This window comes from Odontomachus brunneus, unplaced genomic scaffold (genome assembly GCF_010583005.1).
Source record: "Odontomachus brunneus isolate Ranch 3 - 2012 unplaced genomic scaffold, Obru_v1 Obru_scaffold_293, whole genome shotgun sequence".
NCBI lineage: Eukaryota > Metazoa > Arthropoda > Insecta > Hymenoptera > Formicidae > Odontomachus > Odontomachus brunneus.
This window is the reverse complement of record NW_022639743.1, coordinates 232,821-260,695: the sequence shown is the minus strand read 5'-3', so window position 1 is coordinate 260,695 and position 27,875 is coordinate 232,821. Positions and strand designations below refer to the sequence as shown.

Below are 27,875 nucleotides of genomic sequence, written 5' to 3'. Positions count from 1 at the left end.
TAATTAACCAATAAGAGCAAAGATAACTAGGATTTCTTTATCATGATTGGACAATTAAATTACTCTGCCCATCGAGTAGAGTTTTGGAACGCAGTCCTTGTCGCGATTAGCGGTTAACATGATTGCGGCGTGGAGAAAGCGCGGTTCGTGCATGTGATGGATATAGGATAGTTTAGGTCAACGATTCGACTTATTGTAATTTCGGCTGTGATGGTTTCTTGTAAATTTTCACGGAAATTGAAATAGAAGAAAGGAACAAGAAGGAGACGCGAAAGCAATATCCTATATTCTGGAGAAGGGATAAATATAACAATAGAAAAAGAAGGAGGAGGAGGAAGAAGAAACCCGGTCGGTGCCGTCAGCAGTAAGTGGTAATTGCAATCGAGTTGGTGTAGCCGTGGTTGCAGTACACACATACACCTCGTTGTCCATTCGCGACATGCCACTTCAAGGATTACGGTAACATGGCATCGTCGTTGAACGAGTCGCTGGACATGATCAAGTCGCATTTCGCACATGCTGCCGATAAGCTCGAATGGGTTCCGTTATCTCTGACATTGGTGGAATATCCGCAAGGTCAGTGTATTTCGCGTCTCTTCCGTAATAGCAAGTGATCCGAAAATGTGGTCGGTTCGAAGATATTGCCGACAAGTGCGAAGTCGAGCTCTCAAAGGCTTATTGTTCGTCGATTGGCGAACAACATTAGTATGCTGTTTATTGTTTTGTTGATTTACATGCACACACCTGCTGCTCCTCATATGGTCAACCAGGCTGTCGTGATCTACAGCCAGTTGTTACAATAATAAAACGTAATCATGAGTAAAACATACTTGTACAAATTGATATCAATATAATAAAGTTTGATAAATGATTTAGCAATGTTTCATTTTAGATTATTGTGAGCAAAAAATTTTTTGTGCAAACATATGTTTCATTTTACTCATTCATTCAGTTCTACAGTGTGTTATATTACAATAAAATTTCATATTGATGCATTAGTTTATAAATGTGTTTAAGAACAGAGAAAATATAGTCTGTCTTATTGTATAGTTATCAATGCACTAAATCACAGATGTGTTGAGTATCAACAATAAGACTTTTAAGGAAGCTTTGAATGTTTATAATTTTGTAACAAAAAATGTAGATCATGTTATGTCTATTTCTAAGAATAGTCACTTAATACATTTGTGAACTACATTGATATATTTTATTTAATATTTAAAAAAAATCTTTTATATATCTGAAGTAGTTAAAAGATATAGAGATAAGATTTGTTTGCTTTATATATCTAATAATATACATAAATTTTCAGGGGATCTCTTTGGAAAGTTCTTGGCTGTAATAAGTCTAGTACCCTTTGCTATTATAGCTGGCTTTCTTGCATTAATATTATTTAGAAGAGATTTACATACTGTAAGTAGATAAGTAATACTTTATATAATATATAGCATAAATATATAGTATAGAAGGACCTATTATATGGATATATCATATAAAAACAATAAAAAAGTATTTAGTTGTAAAATACAATGACACAATAAATTCAGGATGTTAATAAACAGTAAAAATTTACTAATAGGCTTCTGCTATTATTACATTATTATTATTTATTGTATTATTACTGCATAAGCTTATTGGTAAGGACTTTTAATTTTAACAGTTTGATAATTTCCCAACTTCATTATGTCTAAACTGTTTTGCAACCAACTATATAAGAGTGTGGCATTTAAATTGAGATTCCTAAATATATAAAAAGTAGGACAAAATAAAAAGAGATATTCGAAACAAAAGTTACAGAGTTTCAAGAGAAGTATATAATAATGCTATTGCCTTTTGACTTTAGTAGATGCATCAAAGTCTTTAATTTTAATTAAAATATCTTGGAAAGTATTCACTTTTTGATGATTTCATTCATCTCAGTATTTTTATATGCAGTATAAGTCTAGAGATTGTTTTATGTTAAAGAAACCACATGATTCCACTTAAAAAGTTTAAACTGATCTTGAAAAACTTTTAGAGCATTCACTACAAACTCAAGTCAATAGCACTATTATATGTCCCCCTTGAAACTCTACAATTTTTGTCTGGAACATTTTTAAAAATTTTGTTTGATTTTTTATATTTCTAAAATATCTCAATTTAAATGCCAGATTCTATATAACATATGCCCAATTTAGTCTTGTTTTTGAGTTATAGCAAGTTTCCCTAATTCCATTTGTTTATAAATAATATTGAATATTTTACTTATGGTTTTAACTACTTGGTTTTAACTTTTTTAAACACCTTCATAATTTTTTATGAATTGTTTAATCTGTTAATAAAAATATCTATATCTGTTAGACTTTTTCCTATGTAAGAAGTTTTGTATTTATTGTATAAAAAGGGATTAAAATATTTTATTATTGAATTGAAGAAAGCTTTTGAGTAGATTCGATTATCATATAGATATATGAAAATATCAAAAAGACCAATGATAAGATATTTATATGCTTCTGTTAAGATTCAAGGTGGTCACAAATTGTCTATGAGAATAAATGAATAAAAACTTTTATAAAACAACATTATAACTTAGAAACAAGGTCAAATTGGGCATATATTTATATGAAAAAAATACGAATATATTTACAAATGTATAATTATCTTTTTTTGTTGCAGATTGTATTTTTTAGCGGAGTTCTTTTCAATGATTGTTTAAATTTGATATTGAAACACACAATCTGCCAAGCAAGGCCGATTAAGAGAGATAGCCTGTACACTGAATATGGTATGCCATCTACACACGCACAATTTATGTGGTTTTTTGCTGCATACGTGTCACTTTTTGTATACATTAGGTAAACACAAATCATGTCTTGTTATTTTTTGTATTTTTATTGTATTAATAGCTCAGGAAATATCATATTTTAGGTTAAATTACAACTGTACGATAGCAGAGAGATTTTGGCGGACAATAGTAGTAGTAGGATGCATTATCACAGCTGTGTTAGTAACTTACAGCAGAGTGTATTTACTGTACCACTCCAATACTCAAGTAGTTTGGGGTGCATTAATTGGCATTGCGATTGGAATAGTATGGTTTGCATTCATGCATACAGTTCTGACGCCGTTTTTCCCCATAATAGTTTCATGGTGAGTAACAAATAATAATAATAATGATTAGTACAACACTCTCACGAATAATAAATTGGTACAACACTCAACTCTCAGTGAGTTTGGAAAGCCCAGGTTCGATTCTTAAGGCTCTGCTATTTCTAGGGCAGCGATATTGGTTTGATGACGTCAGAAGCGAGAAATGACATACCGAAAAATAGTTGCGTTTTATTACTTTATTTTTTACTTTTCCCTGAAAAATCAAATATTTTCCTAATCCTGAATCCTGAAACAGCAAACTCAGATATTTGGCTGATATATCACGTAGCATCGTAAAATAATTCCTGAAATAATGATACATTTTTCGGCTGTCACAGTGATTTGACAGCTGAAATATCGGCATGTATGAACATATTTAATTTCTCGATTTTCACAATGTATCACCAGTATCACAGAGTTTGCTGCACATTTTACGGCTGTGAGGATTACGATAATATACACAGTTCATGGAAAAACTGATAACATGATAAAACGCAACTATTTTTCCGAGGTGTCAAGCGAGGCCTAGCCAGGCCTAGTGTTAGCCAATCAGCTACGCTGACACGGCATTTCGTGTTTTCGACACTACTAGGCGCCACCGTCAATTCAGATTTTCTGCGGCGAGATAGCAGAGCCTTAAGGGGATGCTGACGCTGAAAACTTTACCGACAGAACACTGACATTTTTCTGTAAAGTTTACGTCGTATTGGTTACGCAGAATTACAAATGCTTTTACACAATGAAAGTACGTGCAAAAATAAATAGGAGCATTGTTCGATATGTGACGAAAACGAACAAAAAGTTTTTAATGTAAAATCTTAAGCTGTCAGCGTAATATTTATCTAATTCAAAAATTCCGCAGCTTATATATACTGAAAGTGTGGATGCTTCAAACAGAAAAATTTTGAAGAACATTGCTGTACCTTTGCATTTGCATTTGGAAGATTAAAAATATCGAAAAAGTTTGCAAAAAGATTTCTACACATATATAGTTAGGTTTTCCGTTGAATATGGTAAAACAAAGCAACACAATTCATGTAAGTTCTGTATATACAAGAAATATGAAAAGGATAGCGTAATTATGTTAGTGACGATTACATTATATCGTTTCTACATTATCGATATTGTTCGAGTTCGTCATCGACTCCAGCATCCCCTTAACTGAGGCAATATTCTTCGCAAACTATTATTCTATAGCAATAGTTTTCAGTTAAGATTTGAGGAAACAAAAAGGCAGAGGATATTGTCATTTAAAAAATTATGCATTCAGAATATATGATTGGTTCACTTTTGTAGTTAATTGCTTCGCATTTAGAACATCCCGAAAAATATCCGGCATATATTTTGTACAATTAAAGAATTCTATTTTCTCGATATTAAGTAACATCCCAGTAAGCAAATTGAGCGCAGACTGCGCGCAGATTGGCAGCAAATTTGATCAAAAACCTACAGCAAAACTATAGTCATCTGTGTCTACATTTGGCTACGGTTTTGACAACAGATCTTGCTGTTGGACAATTGGTGCCAAATTTGCAGCAAAAACCGCGCAAAGCTTGCAGCGCAGCAAGATTTGCGCGGTTTCTGCCGCCAATTTGCCGTCAAATCGTTACAAGCTCTGCGCGGTTTTTGCTGCAAATCTGCAGCAATTACCCGACAACAAGTTCTGCCGCATATCTGGCGGCAATTTGGCAGCAAGATTTGATATAACAAATCCTACATCAAATTTATTATCTATTTGCCATCAAAAGTTGATAGCAAGCTCTGCTCGAAATCTGTTCGCGCAGGTTTGGCTATCTGGGATTATTGTGCATAATTATTAGCGAATGACTGTCACTAAAGTTGCATTTGGGGAGTATGTTATTAGCGCTATTTAGTATGAAGACTGTTCAGAGAGCTAGTAATGCTACAAATATTATCATTATGTCATTAAGAGAGATCATAACTTTGTGCTACGAACGCTATTTCTTAAATAGTGCATTGGCAATGTTAGTGAGTTCTTTGAACGCTATTAATAATAGTAATTATATAGCGGTTTTATATTTTTTGAAAATATAAAATATTTCTTTATATATCGAAAAGACTTACGCTAACATTAATAGTTTCAGTTAGTTTGATTACATTAATACATCTGTATATTGACATTTATAGGCCCTTCTCTCTTTTTCTTGATTTTTTAAAATACATTGTTAGTTTTGTTAACAAATTAGTTTGTTGGGTTTGCCATAATTTGACTTTGACTTAACTATGACTTTGTAAAGAGCAGAACAGAAAATTATAACAATGTCCAAATGATGAGAAAATTATTGAATGATGAATTTTCTTATGATTAAGAAAAGTGAGTTTTAATCATTTTTTCGTTATTTTAACTTCATCGTTATTTTCCATTCTACCTGGGAATACATGCTCATACTTTTTTATACTGAATACATTTTTTCATTTTGTATATTTTTCTATAATTTTCAATAATAATAATGATAATAATTTTCAATAATGTCTTCTGTTTGTTATAAGTTGCTAATAAATATTATAACGCTGTACTAATGCTGTGCGCTGTAGAGCTTGCATTCACTATTGTCTTATTAGTTTTACCAACAGAATTCGCAGAGCGTTTGTGTTTGCAGCATGTTAGCGTGTTCTCCAAACGCATTCTAAGCTTTCAGAGCTATAATTTCTTAACATTTGTATTATAACCAGAAATGGGATACTCGAAACTTCGAAACCCCTCGAAACTCTGAAATGTTTCAAGTTTCGAGAACTCGAAATTTCGCGCTATTTTTATGATTCAAAACTCTCGAAACCTGTGACAAAGATTACATTCAGCGGGAAGAATAGCTCAGAGAGTACTTAATGATTATCGCTCCTGTTTTTGGGTCTATGAAGAATCTAAAAGAATGCTCCAATCACAAACGATAATCACTAAGCGCTGACTGAGCTGCTTATTCCGCTGAATGTAACTTGAGATGCCAGTTCCGGGGCGCCAGTAACAGCACGCTACAGCATATGGAGAGGATAGCGCACTAGAATAGGCCCGGATAGCAGACTAGATCTGGAAAGAGTTCGGATATTATCGGGTATTTTGAAACAAAAACTTTGATTAAATTTTTTAAGTAGTTCAATAGTGATAATAGATAAAAATTCTAAAAAATTTAAAATTTTATCTAGTTTTAGTTTTTTCCCCACATATTAAAGAATAATTATTTTCATCTAATAATAATCATATAATTATGTTTAATATTCTATCAAATTATGTTTAATAAATATTTTATCTGATTAGGTTTAATTAATACTCTAATATTATTATATAATTATATCTATATAATTAATACTCTAATTAATTATGTCTAATAAATATTTAAAACTTGATTTTCAGAAAAATTTGGTTGAATTTACTTAGTTTAGTTTCTGTATTAAAGATTTAAAAAATTGATTTTCTGAAAAAAATTTTGTTGAGTTTGTAGTTCTTGACTAAAAATATTCTTTTTGATAATTGTGCATTAAAATGTTGGAAAAATTGTTTCTCGTTAATAAAGATAATCATGTTTATTTATTTTAAGTGTTGAAAGATTGATTTTTTAAGTTGTGTAATTATACAGGAATCCGTTTTATGCACATTTACTCTTTCTTTTTTTATTAGCATTTCAGGCTCGGATAGTTTTAAGTTTCGAGAGTTTCGAGACCTGACAAAATTTCGGATTTCAATTTCGAGGACTTAAAAATCAGATTTCGACCTATCTCTAGTTATAAGGTCGAGAACATATAGAAAAAACATAAGCAGTAAAACTTAAGTAGCTAGCGAATTGATGAACCACAGTTGACGATTTTTTTTATGGTTGAAGAATAACCGATTGTGATTGATTAATTTTCTTATTGCTTGAGTTTTTCTGTATGTTTGAGGCTTTAAGCAAGCGTTATGTGCCGTCGTCGCGTAAATATAACATATAATAAATATAAATATAACAATAGTTATGCGACAACGTTCAATAATAATGATATTGTTAAAAGTTACAGAATTGACCAACTGGGCTGTGATTTTGTAACTCGTTAACTGTTAACAATAATATCATTAGTAGTAAACCATAAAATCGTAAAGTCGTAGCTTACGAAAAAAACAAAAAAAAAAACGTAGATATTTACGAGTTATCATATGACATACGGTCCGCATAGAATTGTAGATCTACTCGTTCTTACGAGTCTTACGAAAACAAGTTAGGGGTTTTACGATTTTGTATAGAATTGCAGTATATATCTGCGTAATATTAACGACAGTTAACGAGTTATAGAACTGCACTGCTAGTCTCATTGCAAAACTCTAAATTGATGACGTCAGAAATAAGAAAATGCATGTTCAAAATTCTTGCAATCTCCAAATAAAAAGTTATTTGTATGAAAGAACATTTTTGATCACTTGAGCATATTTGTAAAGGCAAAAACTTTTTCTTTGACAATCGATAAATAACCGTAAAATTAACGTGACCTTTCTCTTTAACCTGCCTTTTATTATGATTTTGTCACGTTCACTTTACAAGTATTTATTGATTATCAAGAAAAGAATAGTTTTCAGAAATTCTAAAAATATACTCAAGCGATCTGAAGTGTGCTTTTATTGAAATGTTTTTTTATTTGAAAATATAACGCAAGAATTTTGTATTATTTCTTTGCTTCTAACATCACGATTCCATAGAACTGCGACGAGTAACTAGGAGCCTTAAAGTTTCTGAGGACTTACATAGGCTCCCTTTGATGATGTTAAAAGTGAGAAATCGCATGCTCACGATTCTTGTGTTATACATTAAAATGAAAAAAAATATGAAGACATTTGAAGTCAATTTAGCAAATTTGCAAAATGTCGAACACTTTTTTTTGTCACATTCAATAAACAGTCATAAAATTAACAGAAATGATGAGAAAAGTTTAATTAAAATCTGTCACTAATTTTACAATTATTTATTGATTTTAACTCCTTCAAACCCCACACACATTATAATGTACACGAATTTACTACGTCAATATCTGAATTAAAATATTGAATCTGTGACAGCAACCATGTATACACTTTTGTTTTGTATATTTTGTATGTATATTTTATTACTAAGATATATAACTTCCATTTATCGGATTATTTTCGAAATACATGACATTTCTTGACATTTCTTTTTTTTTTATAAAAAAAAATCAGGTCTGAAGGGGTTAACAGTAAAAGAAGAGTGTATAGAGTATTTTATAAATTTGCTAAATCGACTACAAGTATTATTTTATGGATATATTTTTTTATTTCAACGTACACAAAAATTATGGGCATGCGATTTCTCGCTTCTGACGTCATCAAATAAAAACAGCCGATGCGAGTACCCAGAAGCCGTGATTGTTTTTACTTTGGTTGAATTACACAGAAGCAGTAAAATATTTAATGTTTGAAACAATTGTAATGATAACAATGATCTTTCCATCTTTAGGATGGAAATTATCTATCCATCTGTATCTAATTATTTAGTTATATATCTAATTCTCTATTATCTATCTGTGAAATTTAATTTTCTTTCTTTTCAGGCGAATATCAGAGTACCTGTTGTTGCGCGACACAACACTGATTCCTAATGTCTTGTGGTTCGAGTACACGAGTATTCGCACTGAAGCTCGAGCACGTGCTCGGAAGCTTTCGGCGATTGGCAGATCGCATTGACATCTAATGCTGATTGGCCAATGTGCTAATAATGAATTGAAATAAAAAATGCCTTGATAACGAACGATCTGACGATAAAGCAATGTAGTTTGGCAAAGTATGAGAATTAGCGTGAATATGTTGAAACGTGGATGGAAAGTATTCGACTTAACGTTACATCTCTCGTTTTAACAGAGCAAAGACGAATTCGAAAAATAAGAAGAATGCCAGTACAAACGTAGAGACGATTATGAAATGATCGTAATCGTCATCATCGATATCCAGCATCGTCGTTGTCTTTCATCAATAATATTATCTCACTATTGTTAGCATTAATGTTATGATACACGGTAATATTAAGCATTTTTATCATAAAGATGTTTGAGACAGTCAAAACACGAAAACAGTGGTAGCAGATTTTACACAAGAGAGAATCAACTCACTTGACGATAGTTGAGAGGACGTTATCGTAGGAGAGGGGAAACGGTATCCCTATGCATATTATGCTACATTAAAAAAATCGTGTACATAGACCAACATGATAGCCTGAACATTTGGGCCACAAGCCTAGGATCATTTGAATTTTTTTATTGTCTACATATTTGTGCATAATAAATGTTGATTATTTAACAAAATAGCGACAATATCTCGTACATTACTTCTTTTTATATATAATTTTATGTTTTACGTTATATAAAGTAATAGTAAAATGTCTAGATAATATTTGAAATATTGTTGCTGCTTCCTTAAATAATATCAATAATTATGGTGCATGAATATGTGAACATAAGTGTGCGATTAAAAAATTTCAGTGATTTTAAATTTAAATCTTAAGAAAGAATCAATAAGAGTCAATAAGAGCCAACGCAAATGAATATTTCATTAATTTTACGAGATTTTACGAGATTTCATTAATTTAACAGTAGATAACGAGATTTTATGAGATTTCATTAATTTAACAGTAGATAACGAGATTTTACGAGATTTCATTAATTTAACAGGAGATAACAATTGCAAATATTTAATTATAATTTAATGAAACGTTAAACATTGAACAGTACAACATCAGATCGCTCTTTTGCATGATGCAGAGAACTGAAGTATATATTAGAAACATCCATAAAAATAGGCTCTAAAAAGAAACTCCGGAAGTCAAATCCAGCATTAAACAATATTTTTTAAGAGTCAACGAAATGTTTCTATCGTAAAGAATTAATTTTTTATTAAGAACGTACGAATGCTAGTAGTAAATAATAATTTGATCGACACTTGAAGAATACTTTTCAATGTTCTACGTTTGATTAACATTAAGAGAATACGGCATAAAATATCTCTAAAAATAAAAATGTTTTGATTGATCTCGCTATTTATATACAATAGAGTAGTTTTCAGATTAGAATAAAATTTTCAGCAGCCAGCACTTTTGCGCAGATTTTATCAAATATTAAGATATGGTGATACAAAAATAAATAATAATTGATAAATAATAAATTTTTATACACCTTAAGGCTCTTAAGTACTCGCGTCAACTGTCCTTGTTTGATGACGTCAGAAACAAGAAATCGTATGTTCGCGATTCTTACGTTATACATTAAAATAAAAAGATAAATCCATACAACGTCACTTAGAATCGATTCAGCAAATTTGTCAAATATTTTGAGTACTTTTTGCTATTACAATCAATAAATAGCTATAAAATTAACGTAATAGAAATGATAAAAAAGTCTAGTTAAAACCTAAGTTACACGTTAATTTTACAGCTATTTACTGATTTTAACAATAAAAAAAAGTGTTTAAAGTATTTCACAAATTTGCTAAATCGATTACAAGTGTTGTTTTAGATATATATATATTTTTTTTTATTTCAATGTGTAACGTAAAAATCATGAGCATGTAGTTTCTCGCTTCTGACGTCATCAAATAAAGACAGCTTATGCGAGTATCCAGAAGTCTTAATATTTGGTCAAATCTGCACAAAAATGCTGAAAACTGGCAAGCATTGCAACAAACTGTTGAACGTTTTTCTTTATTTAATGATAATTTACTTATTTTGAAAAAAAGTTTTTATTTTTCATTAATTTTCTAATTTTTTTTTGTTCTGGAAACTATTTTTCAAATAGCAAGAACACTATTTATACTTATCTGATATCCCTCTATTAAAACAACACTAAATTTACAACATTATTGAACCTTTATTATCTTTTATTAGACTTTTATTAAATTTGTATTAAACTTAAAATAAAAGGCCTTTATTAAATCTTTATTAGGCCTTTATTAAACTTTTATTAAATTTTTATTAAACTCTAATTAAAGTATAATAATTAAGTATTTACAACTCTCTCTATCTCTTTCTCTCTCTCTGAGACTTTATTAGACTTGTGTATATTGGTGGCTTTTATTCCCTTATTTAAATTTTCTTTGATTGTACATGTGATAACCTTGATATTTTCATTGATTTTAAGACCATCATGCCGGTCTATGTATAGACACAATCGAATGCTTGTTTATAATGTTCCAAATTTAATAAGCACGATTGTATTTTCCACGAATTACAATCTCTTTTACAAATCGTCATCGAATATTGCAAGCATTCAACGATACGTTCCACATTGACTCCTAAGAGGCACCGCGCGCGTCAGCAGCGGATCCTTCGTGTTCAGATACTTAATTAAGTTAAGATCGAAAATGTGCGTTTGCAGTCGGATGTTTAGTTTAAATCGAGACTGAAAATTGTTATATAACACAACAGCAGAGGCGAATAACGATTAGTCAACAATGAGCAGCTGCAAGGAGAAAAATAATGCCTTTCGACAATACATATCTAGTTTAGTTTTGCAATAGATCTTTTTTCACGATATGTTTAGCGAGATTTCACCCATTATATTTGTACGAATTTTTAAATGAGTCTTATGAGAAAGATTAATGGTTCATCCAGATTTCTTTTGTAACCTTTAACAATAATGTCGTTATCATTGCGCAAGTATAATATATATATATATATATATATATATATATATATATATATATATAGTAGAAAAACTGCGCAACGACAATGTAACGATAACGATATTGTTGTTAACAGTTACAGAACAGTCTTACAAATAAACTTGCATAATCATGTAGTACATATGCACAAAAAAAATTAATCGATCATCAAGATTGGGTAAGTTAATTTTTTTTCAATTAAATTAAAAATTATTGGTTTATAAAATTAACTTAGATTAAAGTTATATAAGTAAAAACTAAATTAAATGTTAAATTGAAATTAAGTTAACTTATCAAAGTTAATTTGTTTTTGTATAATTGCTTTTATATAATTATATCCTTTTAATCGTAAATTAAATTTACGTGAAATAATGAAAAGGTAGTCTTTTATAAAAAAATTTTCAGAATCACGTAAAAAAAGAACGCTATTTAACGCTGGCTCAGAAGAAATAATTCTGCTAAGATTATTTTTTATTTTTCGTATTTTGTATTGTAATCAACCTACGATAATTTTAATATTGATGAATTAAATTTTATTTATTTTATATTTTAATTTTATTAATTTGAAAAAGTTAATTTTAAAATAACTAGTTTTAAATTAAAATTGATCAACTTTTTAAATGAATAATTGATTAACTCGTTATCTAATCCTGTATTGAGTCCGGAAAAACACATACTGCATTTGAGTAAACGTTACTTTTGTTTCAAGAATATCATCAAATATACACATTCACAGATTTACCATAAGTTTATATTTATGAGAATTTATCATTTCAGAATGTGTTTTAAATGAATTTGATGTTTCTGATGAGCTTATTTTATTATAGATTTTTATTATAGATTATGGATATGTAAATCTATGAAATATATACTTGAAACAAGTGACATTTACTTGAATGCAGTATGCATCTTTCTATATGTATCGATTATGAAACGTGCATATGTATAAAAGGATGTTATTTATAGGTCTGTTTTTTTTAGATAAAAAACTGAACTGATGCACACCAGTTAATCCTCTGATAAGTTAGAGTCAGACAGATATATTTTGTGTTTCACTGTAACTTATTGCACTAGTTCAGACAATTCAGTTAAAAAAAACAGATCTAAATTTTTCAAGACTATTTTTTATTGGACACACGATAGGTCGATTTCTTTGCACATATGTATTATGCGGTTATGCAAATTTATATAGGTCTTAAAAATAAGAAGTTGAATGCAATCATAAGCGAATATTCATACTGATATTGGATCATGATTTTTATACGGAACACTGACGGTCGAATTTCCCCTTGTTGCTTGCTTATTGTTGATTAGTTATCGCCCGTGTGAAACTATACTGCCTGAATGTATTTCCTGTTTCCTTTCGTTTCTTTAGTATTTTCTTACAAGTGCGATTCTTTTTTTCGCTGTGACGTTCTCGAGAATCGCCTTTTCGAATAGAGATGCGAGCCAATACTATGGCGGGTCGCGATTAAACCATTGTATGATAATGATGACGACGTTAAACGTTAGTCCAATAGATATTAAGTGGCCGACATCAATAGCAATGTTACATAATAATCTGTTTTCTGGGGTACAGGGGAAGGAAGAAAGGAAAACACACATCTCTGATAACATTTTGTTAATAAAATTTAATAAAGCATTGCAGTCAATCGCACTTTATATTCTGCTTCGTGAAACAAGTATCAGTAATATTAGGTATGTAGGTCGAAACCTGATGTTTAAATCCTCGAAACTCAAATCTGAAATTTTATCAGATTCACGAAACTCCGAAAACTTTCGAAATATGTAGTTATCCAAATCTGAAATACTAATTTAAAAAAGAGAGAATAATTAAAGCGGACACTATAATTACACTTTTCACAAAAAATCATCTTTCAACACTTAAAACATACACACATATACAAGATAAATATGATTATTTTTATTAATGAAAAATAGTTTTATCAACATTTTAATGCACAATTATCAATAGGAGTATTTTTGGTTAGAAACTAAAAACTCAACAAATTTTTTTTTAGGAAATCAAGTTTTATATCTTTCAGAGAGAGAGAAAGAGAGAGAGAGAGGAACCAGAAATTTAACAAAATTTTTCTGAAAATAAATTTTTAAATATTTATTAAATATAATTAAGTAGAATATTAAACATAATTATATTATGTTTGGATTATTATGAGAATTAGATGAAAATAATTATTTTTAAATAATTTTATAATTATATTTTTAAAAATAATTTTATAATTATTTTTAAATAATTATTTTGAAAATAATTATGAAAAAACTAAAATTAGATAAAATTTTGAATTTTTTAGAGTATTTATTCATTATTATTACTAAACTACTTAAAAAAATTAGTCACGGTTTTTGTTTAAAAACGTTAACATCCGAACTCTTCTCTAGTGTGCTTATCCCTTTCTACATGTAGCGTACTGTTATGTTTTGAAAGTAGCATGTCTGTTTTAGAGATTTCGAAAGTTTCAAATCACAAAATCAACACGAAATTTTGAGTGCTCAAAACTTGAAACCTTTCAGTTTCGAGGAGTTTTAAATATCCCATCCTTAGATAATATCTACATTTTATAAAAACAACTTACTCGGAAATTCTCTTTTGATATTACTATTACTGTTATTTCGCTCTTTTTTTATTAAAGTTATTAATAAAAGTTATAGTTATTAGTTAGTTATTAGTAAAAGTTATTAGTTATTAGTAAAAATTTATAGAATGATACGAAAAATAACGTAGAAACTTATGTCGACGCAGCGAAGAATTTTTTTATTAAAAAGACCCATACAGCACAAGATCTCCTGGGGGCGTCCCAGAGATGTCCTGAGGACGTAGAAACATCCGCAGGAAATTCTCAGGACGAACTCTGGACGTCTCCAGGGCATCTGTACTATTAGGGGAGCGAAAACAAAATTTATGAAATTAACTTACTCGGAAGTTATTTCTTGATATTATTATTGTGTTATCTGCCTTTTATTAAAATTGTAAGTAAAAATTTATACAATCCTCCCTAATGATACGAAGAGAACATAGAAATTCATATCGACGAAGGAAAATTTTTTTTAAAGAGCAGACACGCTATGCGCATGCGACAACATGTCGCCACTCCGCGGAGACACGCGATATTAGTGATCGATAGAAAATAAAGCGCACAAAGTAAAAGTGTGTACAAAGCGCGACGACAGAAAAAGGGTGAGTGCGGCGGTGTCTGCTGGCGACGAGGGATTCACGATCGTATAGAATTTAGACGCGCGAGGATGGATTTCAACATGAAAAAATTGGTGAAGGACGCGGGAGCCGCCCTCAGCAGAGTCGTGCAGGTAGGAATTCCGCGATTGCTCGATCTTTTTCAGTCGGCCGTGAATATTCGCCGCGGTCAGCAATGCGGATGAACGTACACTCGCACGCACACATCTGGGATCCTGGATCCCGATTGCCTGTCACCGTTGACAATCGACACCCCGAATCGAAGTGACCGTTACGCCCGTCGTCGAACGGGCTTCGCGCGATTTCTCACAGCACTCCTGTCTCTTTTTCTCTCCCTTGTGCTCGATTATATTATTTGTCGGACTCACTAAACTCCCAGGTTCATTCGCAGCAACGTAATTGCGCTTAACCTAAACTTTTAATCTCATTTCGGTGAGTAACGTCACCGACTTGTCGTTCCTTGTGTTGTACAATCACGTAAAAATGAGTCATGCCTAACGTGAGGGACCTCGCTCGCGCGAGTTTTCTCATAGATATTGTGCGCTGCGTGCGCTTATTCACAAACTGCCGAGCGAATTGATCATACTTGTCGGATAATACGACAAATCAATGACCGATCCTAACGTTGTTGTACGTTTCTAGTTAACGGAAGAAACGCTGGGCACTTCGGAAAAAACAGAGTTGGATGCACACTTAGAACATCTAGTGGAGAGGGGAAATGTCACCAAAACATGGACAGAGAAAATACTGCGGAACATGGAAGCTGTGCTCACCCCAAATCCTGGTATGGATTCATTGAATATATATGTACAGTGTCCCTAAAGTCACTATCTATTTGGTGAAGTAAACTTCAAAGTAATGGTTTACTTCAAGATTATATACATATTTGTATATATCGTAGGGAAAAGGAAACGTATCATTATTTGATTTCATAGCATATTACGTTGATATTTATATTCTTAATATCACATTCTTATATTTATTTATATTTCTTCTTTGTATTTTTTGGTATTACATATGCATCATCACTGTCACTACAAATCTCAAACTGGTTGGCTGCATTGCAAAACAATTTATGAGCATTTTATTTTTATCTTATATATGCATCATCACTGTCACTACAAATCTCAAACTGGTTGGCTGCATTGCAAAACAATTTATGAGCATTTTATTTTTGAAACTGACTTCCTAATACAATTTCCAAGATGTTATATATACATTTTCAATTTTTTTTTCTGTAAACATTCAAAACTTAATGAAGCTTTAGATGAAACAAACCTAATGCTGTTAAATTAGAAAACTATATAGTTCAAGACTGAAGGCTATTTTGTATATAAATATGTGTGTAATTTTATACCATTTTAATTTGTATATAAATATGTGTGTAATTTTATACCATCACTTTAAAATTCACTTTATTTTACCAAATAGTGATTTTAGGGACTCTGTATATATAATCATTATTAATTGTATGTTATAGGCAATAGAATTGAAGATTTCTTCTATGAAAAGATCGATAAAAAGAAACCTAACAGGTTGAGCAATTTGGAATATGTAGGCATTGATATGATACAAGCTGGGAATGAGTTTGGACCAGGGGTAGCTTATGGTTAGTACAGAGAACTATGATATGACAAATAAGAACTTTAAATAAAGAGTCTCTCTCATTACTTTAGGTAGCGCATTAATAAAAGTTGGCCAATGTCAGCAGAAGCTGGGACAAGTTGAGAGAGATTTTATAGGGATTGCTGCCAATTGTTACATACAGCCTTTGAGAAAGTTCTTGGATGGAGAGATGAAGACTGTTAGCAAGGAGATGGCGATATTGGAAACTAAGAGGTAACGAAATTGTATCATCTCATTTGCTAAAAATATTACTGAGCAATTCGAGAAATGCTGTTACTGATATCAAACAATTTTCACAGACTGGACTTGGATGCATGTAAAAACAAAGTGAGAAAAGCGAGAAGCTTGCTGGGTCAACAAAGTGTAAGTACCGTGTTATCGTTGATTTTGCTTGAGAAAATGTGTTCTCTATGTTTACGATGTGTTTTGTCCTCCATACTGCTGCAATCGATAGGAGTCTGGCGTACCACCCGAAGTGTTGCTTGATCAGGTATATTAATGCAATCGACAGTTTTGGTCGCTTCTCAGACTTGGTTTCTCCTGGGGGCTATATATTTTTCATATCAAAAATTCAGGAAACTCCGTACATTTCATAAGGATATCGACAGTTTTCTCATTTCCAAATTAATACTAAATTTTACAGATATTCGTCAACATTTCTCTTTCTATTTCAAGTAGTCTCAATATCTTACTGCAGCTGCAACATTGGACAAATATTTTTATTTTGTTTTAGGTAATATATTAGTCTGTTTTTTGTAGTTGCACTGTGGAACTGGTGCAATAAGTTAAGTTAAGCAATAAGAGTAAGATAAGTATACTTTTTTCACTCTACTTGTTTCAACAGTGCAGCTACAAAGAACAAACCTTATATATGCATGTATACCACAGCGAGGTATCATCCTCTGTATCATCTAACATATATGATGCAATAATATAATAATAACAGTCATTAAACGCGCGAAGTTATGGAACATTCATACTGCATCCGACGATATCTAATAATAGAGTTTCTTTGCTACAGTTTTTAGTTAGCGATATTTTCGTTTCCAGAAAATCAATACCAGAAACAGTAACGGTTTCGCGGTTATATATGCGTTTCGGAGTTCCGAATGTTACTCTAGAAAGACGAATATCGAAGGAAACAAGAAATAAAATGTATGTATTGCTTACTCAGGCAGAGAGGGAGTTGAGGGTAGCTCAGTCGGAATTCGATCGGCAAGCAGAGATTGTGAAGTTACTGTTGGAGGGTGTCTCGAGTTCACAAGCCGGACATTTGCGATGTCTGCACGAGTTCGTGGAAGCGCAAGCCCGCCACTACGCTCAGTGTCACGCAGTCATGCAGGATTTGCAGCGCGAGCTTGCCGGGTAAGTTCATGTCTTGTTGGATTTGTTTTCTGTTTTCTCTCTTTTTTTTCTAGCAAAGTATCATCTATTTATTTATCTATCTATATATCTATCTATCTATCTATTCCGCACTCACGTGTCCTCGCAGTGTGTGTTATTGCGACATTTCTTGTACAGCTATCCCACTTTATGGTGATCCGAGTGAGTAATGTTTGACAAACCTTGAATGGTAATGACTGTGTTATTTAGATATCGATCTGCGCGTTCCGCTTTTCCCTAGAGCATCCGCGGGCATAGATTTGGACGAAAGAAAGGCGATCGATTATGCGTCGCGATAACGCCTTTAGGTGACCTAAATATTTTTCTCTCTCTTTCTCCTTCTCTCGTCGAAAACGGAACGTTTGGTTTGACGAACATTACCTGTTACGGCCGGTTTCATTGATGTCGGTAAACCCTAAACTCTGTTTAACTGCGTAGCCGATGGTCAGTTAAGTTAAACCTAAGTTCAAGGAACAACCGGCTGTGTGATGAAACCGGAGCAGCAATCAGCTGAGAAATCACACCAGATCTGATGCCAACACGACCTAATCGCTTCCGTGATCAGTTTATCCTACACACACACATACACATTCACGCTTTGTAATGATTACAGTAGCAATAGAAATGTAAATTCGTTTTTGCTATACCCAATCGTTCCCTCGCTATCGACTGCGTCCGCGATTCGATTCGCGGACTCTCTCTCCCTCTCTTTCTCCCTTGCTACACTCTCTCTATTTCTCGCTTGCACGGTTGGGATTGCAGAACGCGTCAACCGAGCCCTTTGCTGAGAGTCAACAGCGAAGAAGTGATCGAGCTGACACCCTCGCCCACGCTCCCCGCAAACTCATCCGTCTACCCTCAAAGCTCACCAATAACCGCCGCCGGTTCCACTACTTACGTTACTGCCACATTCGACACTGATATCAGTAAAGTCTAGCTCGATTAGACGGCCTCGTCCCGTTTGGTGACGGCGGAATCTACATCGATGATTCTCTCCAAATCTTAGTTAGCAATTCAATTGTGACGGGCTTACCAGCGTCCATCATCACTCAAAATGAACGAAACGCCGTTCCTTCTTCTTTCTTCGAGTAGCGAGGATCAATTGATTTACTCTACGATACGCGTTAAATAGAGTTTAGTTCAACTTAATCGCACTTAGTTGTTGCAAACTTGTTACCTAACGGTCGTGTTTAATATGGAATATATAGCGTAACTTGTACATACTTATGCAAATAGAGCGAATATAAGGAATTTCTCTCGATGAAACTCTTTCTTGTGAACGATTTACGGCGATCGGTGCGCGGTTCAAAATTTTATCTCTTGTTTCTTCTTCGCCACTTTGTCGCTCGCGTATCGTCCTTCGAGAATAATTGCCTCGGATCGCCGTAATTCGGCGGCTAATGATCATAGCAGAAACTAATTCCCGGCGTCCCCTAGCGCCATGCAACTGAACAGAGATGTAGTATGTATAGATACGTATCACGCTTTTCTTGTTTTTATATTAATTGTGTTGTTTTTAATATGGTTGTATTATACGGTGGAGGAAGAATTAAGTTCCCAATTTGTCGTGCAACAGGTGTATTGGAAGTAAATTAATACGTAAAAAGTAATGCATGCACACAGTCTCAATAGAGCCGAAAGCACACACTCTCTTGCTGAAACAAACTAATTTTTCCTTTTTTTTTTCTTACAAAACGATATTTCTATTGCGAGACACGCGAAAGCTGATTCTCTTTAAATTGCATGCATACTAGCCCGAATTAAACTGTTACTGTCTTGCTCGTTGTCAAATACGATTAAACAAAAAAAATTTGCTGGTGTGTTCATCTTCTCGAGAGTGACAATATGCTCGATCGTGAAATGTAAACGTGTTTGACGTATTTAGCTGTAAATATAACGTATTTATAGATCGATACAAACTATCTCTATATAACACGTACACACAGAAAAATATCATTCTAATGTTAAAGGGATGCTGAATGATGACGAACTCGAACAATGTCGATAACACAAAAACGATCGTTACTAAATACAATCACGTTATCTTCTCGTATTTCTTGTATATATACATATAGAACTTACGTAAATGTGTGTTGTTTTGTTTTATCATATTCAACGGAAAATCTAATTACGCATGTGTAGAAATATTTCTGTAAACTTTTTCGGACATTCTTAAGCTCCTGAATTCAGGTGCGAAAGTACAACAATGTCCTTCAAAATATTTTTCTGTTTGGAACATCCACACTCTTTAGGTATGTACAAGCTATGGAACTTTTGGATTAAGTAAATATTATACTGACAGCTTAAGATTTTACATGTAAATATTACTGATAGCTTAAGATTTTACATGTAAATTTTTTTTTCGTTTTCATCACATGTTAAGAATGGATTTTAAGAGTAACTCTTTCACTGTTAATGATACATATATGCACGAAAAAAAGTCGTGCCACTTTTGTTTCATGACGCACATATACGTATTTTCGAAAAAAATATTTATGTCATCATGATTGGATTGTGCTTGAGTATCAAAGGGTTTTTGAGGTCACTGAATCTGAATCTAATACTATAATTTGAAAATTCGTCTTTATGTATTTTTTTTTGTATTTTTTGTATTTTTAATTTTTTTGTATTTTACATATTTTCAATTTTTTTTGTATTTTACATATTTTCAAAAAATTTTATTTATTTTTAGTTCTTTTAAATATTTTTCTTTCTGAACTTTCTTTTTTAGTTTTATACTTTTTTATTACTTTTGTTAATAGTTTTGAATATCAAACAAATTATTATACCAATCGGATTCTTTTCAAGTAAATTTTCAAATTGGATTCGTCACTTTGAGTTTTAAAAATATAAGATTCAGATAATATCAGATTCAACGACGTCTGTGTACCAAAATCTTCATGCAGTTTTGAAAACTTTTTTTTTTAAATATATTTCTGATACAAAAGATTCTTTTTCGTCTGACAGCGAAGAGATTATAAGTGATAACTTAGTTTATTTGCATTATTTTAAGTAATGCTTCTCTTTAATAAGGATTTTCTTAATAATTATCTTCAAATATATTTATTTCTTTTTATACAAGAGCGCTATAAAACTTCATAAAAAAAAAAGAAGTTGGCTTGATTTTACCCAGCAAACGTTAATAGTTTTTTTTTTTAGTAATTGTAATATTACGTCAATGTTACAATTTCCTACTCAACTATGTAACTGTTACATAACATACGTATTATATTCACATTGTTGAGTGAGGAATTGTAACATTGATATAATTGGCGTTTACTAGGTATGTAATAATTATCAAACCAAAGTTTTGTCTTAGAATTCAATATTCTTGATTGAAATGTTAAAAAGTTACTAGAACTCAGAATGTACTTTGAATAAATTTGATGCTTATGATAAACTTATGATAGATTTATAGTTATAAACTTATGAAATATTTGAGTCAAGTAAAATTTAATGCAGTATTTTTCTGTGTGTATAAACGTATGTCTTATAAAAAAATATATATATCACGTATTTTGGTTGAAGTTCGCGTTGTCTGATTTTACGTATAGATTGTATAAGGTTAAACGTCTAAGTTTTACATCAAAACGAGACGGAGGCTCGATTAAATGCGAAGTGATATTACTCGTTGATAATGTACGGTTTCCATTTACATTATCTAATTTGCGATTATGTATCAGTAGTTACCACTACCACTTACCATCACCACCACCACCATTACTACTATCACTATTACTTATCTTTTTTGCCCCGTATATGAATTCATTTACTTCAAGATTATTATTCATCCAAACTTATCATTTATCCTACCCAGCCTACCTGGAGGTCCTTATTACACCACCCCACCAGCCTCCACCAATGCACTAGCAGAGAACGATCAGGACCGAGCAAGAGTGTTATGCAATTACGACGCGAGGGATCCTAGCGAGTTAAGCGTCGTGCAGGACGAGGTAACGAAATTTGTAATTTAGGTGCGAAGCGCACGGCAGCATGTTTACGATGCGATGCGAAACGAAAGGCATGAAAATCGCAAACGAAAGTAAGTCGCAAGATCCCACTGGAACGTGTTTAGTTTGTAGATCTTTTTTTATTATTATTTTTTTTATTCGAACTTTCTCCGTATGTATACTTCAAAAGTTTCCCTTTGTATTTCGTCTTGTATTTTGTCAAACCGTTGCGTAAGGTTCGTTTTAAGTTTAAATCTGCGTTCGGGACTGCGTTCTCGTCTTTTCCATAGAAATTCAGTGTCCGAATTTTTCTCGTCCATCCGTCAAAAGAGAATCAAAATATTTGGTCGAAGGATGTTGAAGTTCTTGACATATTAGATATAAGAACTTATTTTGAATCGAGACGTTCTTGTATTTGCGAGTCTTCGAAGAGCTCTCTCTCTCTTTTTCTCTCTTTCTCTCTGTTGATACTAACAATATTGTACTGGTGCATTTATCCGCAAGCAGCTAATACATTGTTAAATCGAGAGATACTATATATTCTAGATAAAGATTTATTCACTTCGAGGAAAAAATTGCATTCGTCTACTTGTATTGTTATATATCTAGTTACATATCTAGTTACATATTATTGTTACATATCTAGATTATTGATCACGATGGGACATACCGAAAAATATGAAAATTGTGATATTCGTGCAATGCATTAGTTATATTACAAAGAGATAACAAGGACTAATCGCTTTTACAATTAGAAAGAAATATTTTTTAAAGGAACACGCTTGGGGTAATAGAAACAAAAATAGTAATAACGATGACAGCAATATTAACAAGATACAGCAATATTAGTAAGATGTTCAGTGAGCCATTGAGGATTAATGAATATTACGATCTTTCAAAGGAATGATTTCTTTCTCGGGAGTTACAAAACGCGCAAAAGATGTCCGAAAGATGTGTTTGGTGAAATCCACTCGAGAAAAGATTAATATGGCCGAGAAGAGATCGATTTATTTCCGCGAAATTAGCAGTTATATTCACCTCTATACCGTACTATTGTGTGCATGATAGACGTTAATTATTAACTTGTATATCGAAAGGATTTATGTGCATCAGCCTTCTTATACGTTGTAGTCGTTAATGTGTTGCCTATCATGGTATTACATACTTCCTTCTACATCTATTGATTTGTAAAATAACACAACAATACGATTCTTCTCCTCTATAGATTTTATACGAAAGATTGAATTACACAAACGTACTTGTGCGCGAAACAAATTATTATATGTGTATATTTATTCGAGTTGTGCATGTATTATCAACAATAAACATCTACCGTTTTACTTTGTTAAATAGCATTTGATTTATTCACACCGTGTCATCGCAACCACTGTATTCTTTGTGTATTTTTCATCTGTACATTTTACTCGATGTGTATATTTATCGGCATCATGTATTTTTATTATATGTGCCTTGTATGCAGGGTTGGATGATAACTAGTTATTAAGTTAAAAGTTACGTTAGAGAGTATATTAAAAAGTTAAATTTTTAATTGAATTTAATTTTAAGCGCGAGTGAGTTTTTAATTTAGAGTTGTTCTTTAATGCACTAATTTTAACTTATTAATTTTTTTTATATAAATTTAAATACTTTATCAATATTAAGATCATTGTGCGCTGCTTACAATGTAGGATAAGAAAAACAAAAAATAACGCCAGCAGAATTTTTTCGTCTCTTAGTACTAGTGTTTATTTTTTGTATGGAATCTTTAGCATGTTTTGTTGAAACAGTCGAATATTGTTTAGTTTCGTTAAAACAGTCGGATATTTTTTTTATAAATACTTATTTCACATAAATATAACCCATGATTAAAACTCCTGGCTCCTTGCATTGTCTACTTCTTTTTAATAACGTCAGAATCGATAAATTGCATGTTAAAAATTCTTGCGAAATACGTTGAAATAAAAATATATATACATAAAGTAACACTTGCAATCGATTAAATAAATTTGTAAGATATTCCGTGCACTCCTCTTTTGCTCTAACAATCAATAATTTATTGTAAATTAACCTGAATAGAAATAAACGAAGAAACAGGTTAAGAAGATGAATTGTATGTCACGTTATAATAATTCACGACAAATTGATTGTTAGAGCAAAAGGGGAGTGCACGGAATGTCTTACAAATTTTTTTAATCGATTGTTACTTCATGGATATACATTTTCATTTTAACGTATTTTTTGCAAGAATTTTTAGCATGCATTTTTTCGCTTCTGACGTTATTAAAAAAAAAAAGACAATGTGAGGGACCAGGAGCCTTAAAAAGTTGTTTATACAAGAAATATATGTTACTTTACATAATTAACTTTTAATACCTTAATTCGATTTTAACTTAACTTTTAATTCAGTTTTTGCTTACGTAACTTTTAACTTAATCAAATTAATTTTATAAGGCATTATCTTTAATTTTAACTTAGCTAAGTAATATATTAACTTACCCAACCCTGCTTGTATATATAATTAATACAATGTACTGTGATTATAGAATGTACGACGTATGTACTGCAATACGTACCGTCAACTGAATGTACTTTACGCGATATCTTTTTTAGGTAATCGGTATTTACGAAATTTCCGATGATGAAGATTACTTTATGGGAATCAGAGGCAATCAACGAGGAAAGGTGCCCAAAGTATTTTTGGAGACGCTTATTATACGTCGTTGAAACGTTTAGAAGAAAATTTATTATTATCTATTGTCAATTGCATTTTTAGCACATTGCAAACTTAGCACCACTGCTTATGTCACATTCTCAAGTCAGTTGAAACAAAGATGATCTTATAGTTAGACTTGAGAAATGCTTACTTCATCACTTCAGGACCAAAAGATCATCATATATTTCAACTGAAATAAATTACTCTCTTATGCACACTTAACATATCGCAATGAGTATTCTCGATTTTCTTCTTTCTTAATGTTGTCATACTGTAAATCTCGTGATCTCAGCTTTTTCTCTTTTAATATCAACTTATATTCGAAGAAATACAACGGAACTTAAAGTTTTTTAGATTTTATTGATTAATCAGTATAATGTATCTAGAGAAACAATATATACTGATATTTAATATATAAAATTAATTATAAATTTGTTAAATTATTTTTTCTTCGACACACCAACCGTGCGTCCGCGACGACCAGTGGTCTTCGTGTGTTGACCACGTACTCGGAGACCCCAGTAGTGACGTAGGCCCCTGTGAGCACGAATCTTCTTCATCCTTTCCAAATCTTCACGTAATTTCGAGTCCAAATTGGCACTCGTGAGCTACAAATAAGTCACACGCGCGTTAGAGATATATTCCGCGATGTTTCGTAATTTTTATCCTTTGTAAATAATTTTTGTTGCACGCGTACGTTTCGCTTAGAGCAATAAAATATATTACACAAAGCAACTTTAATTGTACAGCGGTGCAATTGCTATTGCACAAGCTACCAGCTGAACGTGCAATGGAGATTTGCACGATCAGTCGTGAATTGTGCGATTTATAACTCGCAAGACACAAAACGAAAACTATTAATTGTCAAAGAAATATACATATATACAAGGTGTCTAATATTCATTTATTTTCACACTGAAATATCTAAAAATCAATAAGTTTTAGAAGAAAACTTTTTAGACAAATATTGTAAGATTTTGAAGAGGGAAAAAGAATAGTAATATTTATTTGATTTTACAATTCCGAAAAATCCCTTCTCCCTCCTAAGTCAATTTTAATTTTTTAAATGTGAATTGATTCCTCTGTTTATTCTGTGTATTACAATATTAGATAAAATCATCAAAAGAAAATATTTTCCAAGATATTTTACATTTTACCCTGATACATTTCCATACAAGATATGAAATATCTCATAAACTATCTACTTTTTGACTCACGTCGATACTTTTGTACATAGAATGATGAGAGAAATCAATCGATGATACTGATCTTTGCACACTGGTGTATTAATAAATCTGTAAAATGTACACAATTCTGTTTAAAATTTCTATATGTTTTTGCAACAATCGTTTTTACCCGTCATTTTACACAAAATTATTAAAATAAGGTTATCAAAAAGTAAAGGAAATATTTCACACATATTTTGTACTAACAAGTATCAGGATAAAATGTAAAATATTTCAAGAAGTGTTCACTGTTTGATGATTGTTTATCCCAATATAAGATCTTGCGCTTATAGACCCCATTCTACAATATGCACACTCCAGTTTTCCATTCTTTTTTCATTAATAACTTGAAATTTTGCATAGTTTACAAAAGGGAATTCTCGTGCTAAGGTTGACACGCTTTATCTTTACACATTTTATATGACTTGTATCAGACATCCTGTATATATAGTATAATTGTTGCAGAATATTTTCACAAATTTGAATTCCAATATAGTCATAATTCTTGTTACAAGTGTTAAAAATATGTTTTACTAAATATATATTGTGTTATATTTTTCAATGATGAAGTATATGTGATTCTTAAGAATTTTCCTTGTTCTTTTATCATAAATAGCTTATATACATACCTGTGAATATTTTCCATCCACAATATCTTTCTGTCTATTTAAAAACCAATCAGGTATTTTATATTGCCTTGGATTGGCCATTATGGTTACAATTTTTTCAACCTGAAATATTTTTAATATATTAAACACACATCATACGAATGTGAAAATAAATAAAAAAAATACATAAAAAATATATACAAATCATTGAAACTACCTCTTCCTCTGAGCATTCTCCAGCACGCTTATCCAAGTCGATATCAGCCTTCTTCAAGACTATGTTGGCGTAACGCCGACCAACACCCTTAATTGCAGTCATGGCGAACATGACTTTTCTATTACCGTCGATGTTCGTGCCCATGACACGAAGAATGTGCTGAAACTTTTCAGGAATAACGAGAGACTGAAAAATACAAGTGTATCATTAATCTTTCATGCGATGTAAACTTTAAACAAACATAACCTCTACGTAATTCAAAACATTCCGTGAATCATTCGAACTTGAATTAATCATGAATATGCTGAACCAAACACATAAGGTATGTAGCATGAATTACAACAAATAAAAAAATATATTGGGTGAACTAAATTAACTGTTATTGTTCAATGATCGAAGATATTGAAAGATGTAACTGGACACATTTAACCATAAATTTGTTTTGTAGTTTCTCCAAACAGAAACGTTAAAATACTCTTTATAGCAAATTTTTCACTAATAATATTATTATTTTAATGAAATATTCGATGATTATTGTGTAGGATTCCGCTAAAAAAACACGGATTTCGGTAGATTGCACATGAAACTTACCATCTTGCTATAACTGTCGTTTGCCGAAAGAAAGAAGAGTATTTACAGCTTCGTCTGCAACACGCGATGTAAAGTCTTATACACAATGAGCGCAGGAGATGCCCGATTCTGAATCGATTATATGAGAATCGATTATATTTTTCGTAATCGATTCGCAAATAATCGATCTTTTGAAATACTAGATTCTTTTTTGGAATCGATACTTTTTTTAACAGAATCGATCAATTTAATATAATTTTTGTCCAGCGGCACACGGTGCTTGTTTTCGTGCTGAATTGCTTGCTAGGTGGAAATACTCTGTTTTGATTGATGCATTTTTATCCATCTTCAGAAATGCATCAATCAGGGCCCTTATTCTTGAAATAGTTGCGTATACGTAAGTTTTACTACGCAGTTTAATTATACCATAAAATAGCTGCGCAACGAAAATTACATATATGCAAAAATTTCAAGAATATAGACCCAGAACAGAATATTTTCATCCAGCAAGCAATCAACACGAAAACAAGCACCGTGTACCACTGACTTAAGATGTTGTGTTACGCATCATGGAGATGGGAGAAGAACTAATCAGAAA

General features: G+C 31.8%; 3 protein-coding genes and 1 long non-coding RNA gene across 13 annotated transcripts; 2 read left to right on the top strand and 2 right to left on the bottom strand.

Annotated features, from left to right (window-relative positions):
* Positions 1–14,968, top strand: LOC116853241 (dolichyldiphosphatase 1-like). Of its 5 annotated transcripts, XR_004379936.1 has the most exons (6): positions 5–576; positions 1,313–1,413; positions 2,656–2,834; positions 2,908–3,129; positions 8,677–8,906; positions 8,984–12,862. XR_004379936.1 is itself a non-coding variant. In XM_032834206.1 (5 exons), exons 1-5 carry the CDS (start codon positions 465–467, stop codon positions 4,035–4,037), a joined length of 660 nt encoding a protein of 219 aa, XP_032690097.1. In that variant the 5' UTR covers positions 1–464; the 3' UTR covers positions 4,038–4,055. The 5 variants fall into 5 exon arrangements, 4 of the variants coding, with proteins under 4 accessions (XP_032690097.1, XP_032690099.1, XP_032690098.1 ...); XM_032834206.1 differs by lacking the exons at positions 8,677–8,906; positions 8,984–12,862 and adding an exon at positions 3,992–4,055 and having other exon boundaries at positions 1–576; XM_032834208.1 differs by lacking the exons at positions 8,677–8,906; positions 8,984–12,862 and adding an exon at positions 14,846–14,968 and having other exon boundaries at positions 3–576.
* Positions 14,873–25,546, top strand: LOC116853239 (endophilin-B1). Of its 6 annotated transcripts, XM_032834199.1 has the most exons (10): positions 14,875–15,097; positions 15,627–15,768; positions 16,465–16,593; positions 16,661–16,823; positions 16,910–16,973; positions 17,065–17,100; positions 17,785–17,975; positions 21,811–21,946; positions 24,554–24,625; positions 24,717–25,546. In XM_032834199.1, exons 1-10 carry the CDS (start codon positions 15,035–15,037, stop codon positions 24,765–24,767), a joined length of 1,047 nt encoding a protein of 348 aa, XP_032690090.1. In that variant the 5' UTR covers positions 14,875–15,034; the 3' UTR covers positions 24,768–25,546. The 6 variants fall into 6 exon arrangements, 5 of the variants coding, with proteins under 5 accessions (XP_032690092.1, XP_032690090.1, XP_032690094.1 ...); XR_004379935.1 differs by having other exon boundaries at positions 14,877–15,097; positions 21,811–22,035; positions 24,554–25,080; XM_032834200.1 differs by lacking the exon at positions 17,065–17,100 and having other exon boundaries at positions 14,877–15,097; positions 24,717–25,080.
* Positions 17,885–18,838, bottom strand: LOC116853243. Its single transcript, XR_004379937.1, has 3 exons — positions 18,375–18,838; positions 18,091–18,175; positions 17,885–18,024 (listed from the first exon to the last, which is right to left on the bottom strand). It is a non-coding gene; the product is annotated as an uncharacterized LOC116853243 (long non-coding RNA).
* Positions 24,997–27,451, bottom strand: LOC116853242 (40S ribosomal protein S18). The gene is made up of 4 exons (XM_032834209.1): positions 27,299–27,451; positions 26,708–26,893; positions 26,512–26,613; positions 24,997–25,264 (listed from the first exon to the last, which is right to left on the bottom strand). Exons 1-4 carry the CDS (start codon positions 27,299–27,301, stop codon positions 25,097–25,099), a joined length of 459 nt encoding a protein of 152 aa, XP_032690100.1. The 5' UTR covers positions 27,302–27,451; the 3' UTR covers positions 24,997–25,096.
* Between the last annotated feature and the right edge of the window lie 424 nt (positions 27,452–27,875).

Bases quoted from the DNA above. Each gene is read 5' to 3' on its own strand.
- LOC116853239 (XM_032834199.1), top strand. From the start codon at position 15,035: ATGGATTTCAACATGAAAAAATTGGTGAAGGACGCGGGAGCCGCCCTC. The intron at 15,769-16,464 runs GTATGGATTCAT...TGTATGTTATAG, and splicing joins TGTGCTCACCCCAAATCCTG to GCAATAGAATTGAAGATTTC. The intron at 16,824-16,909 runs GTAACGAAATTG...CAATTTTCACAG, and splicing joins GCGATATTGGAAACTAAGAG to ACTGGACTTGGATGCATGTA.
- LOC116853242 (XM_032834209.1), bottom strand. The intron at 26,614-26,707 runs GTAGTTTCAATG...AAAATATTTCAG, and splicing joins GAGAATGCTCAGAGGAAGAG to GTTGAAAAAATTGTAACCAT. The intron at 25,265-26,511 runs GTATGTATATAA...ACTTATTTGTAG, and splicing joins TGGATGGAAAATATTCACAG to CTCACGAGTGCCAATTTGGA.
- LOC116853241 (XM_032834204.1), top strand. From the start codon at position 465: ATGGCATCGTCGTTGAACGAGTCGCTGGACATGATCAAGTCGCATTTC. The intron at 2,835-2,907 runs GTAAACACAAAT...ATCATATTTTAG, and splicing joins TCACTTTTTGTATACATTAG to GTTAAATTACAACTGTACGA. The intron at 3,130-8,676 runs GTGAGTAACAAA...CTTTCTTTTCAG, and splicing joins TTCCCCATAATAGTTTCATG to GCGAATATCAGAGTACCTGT.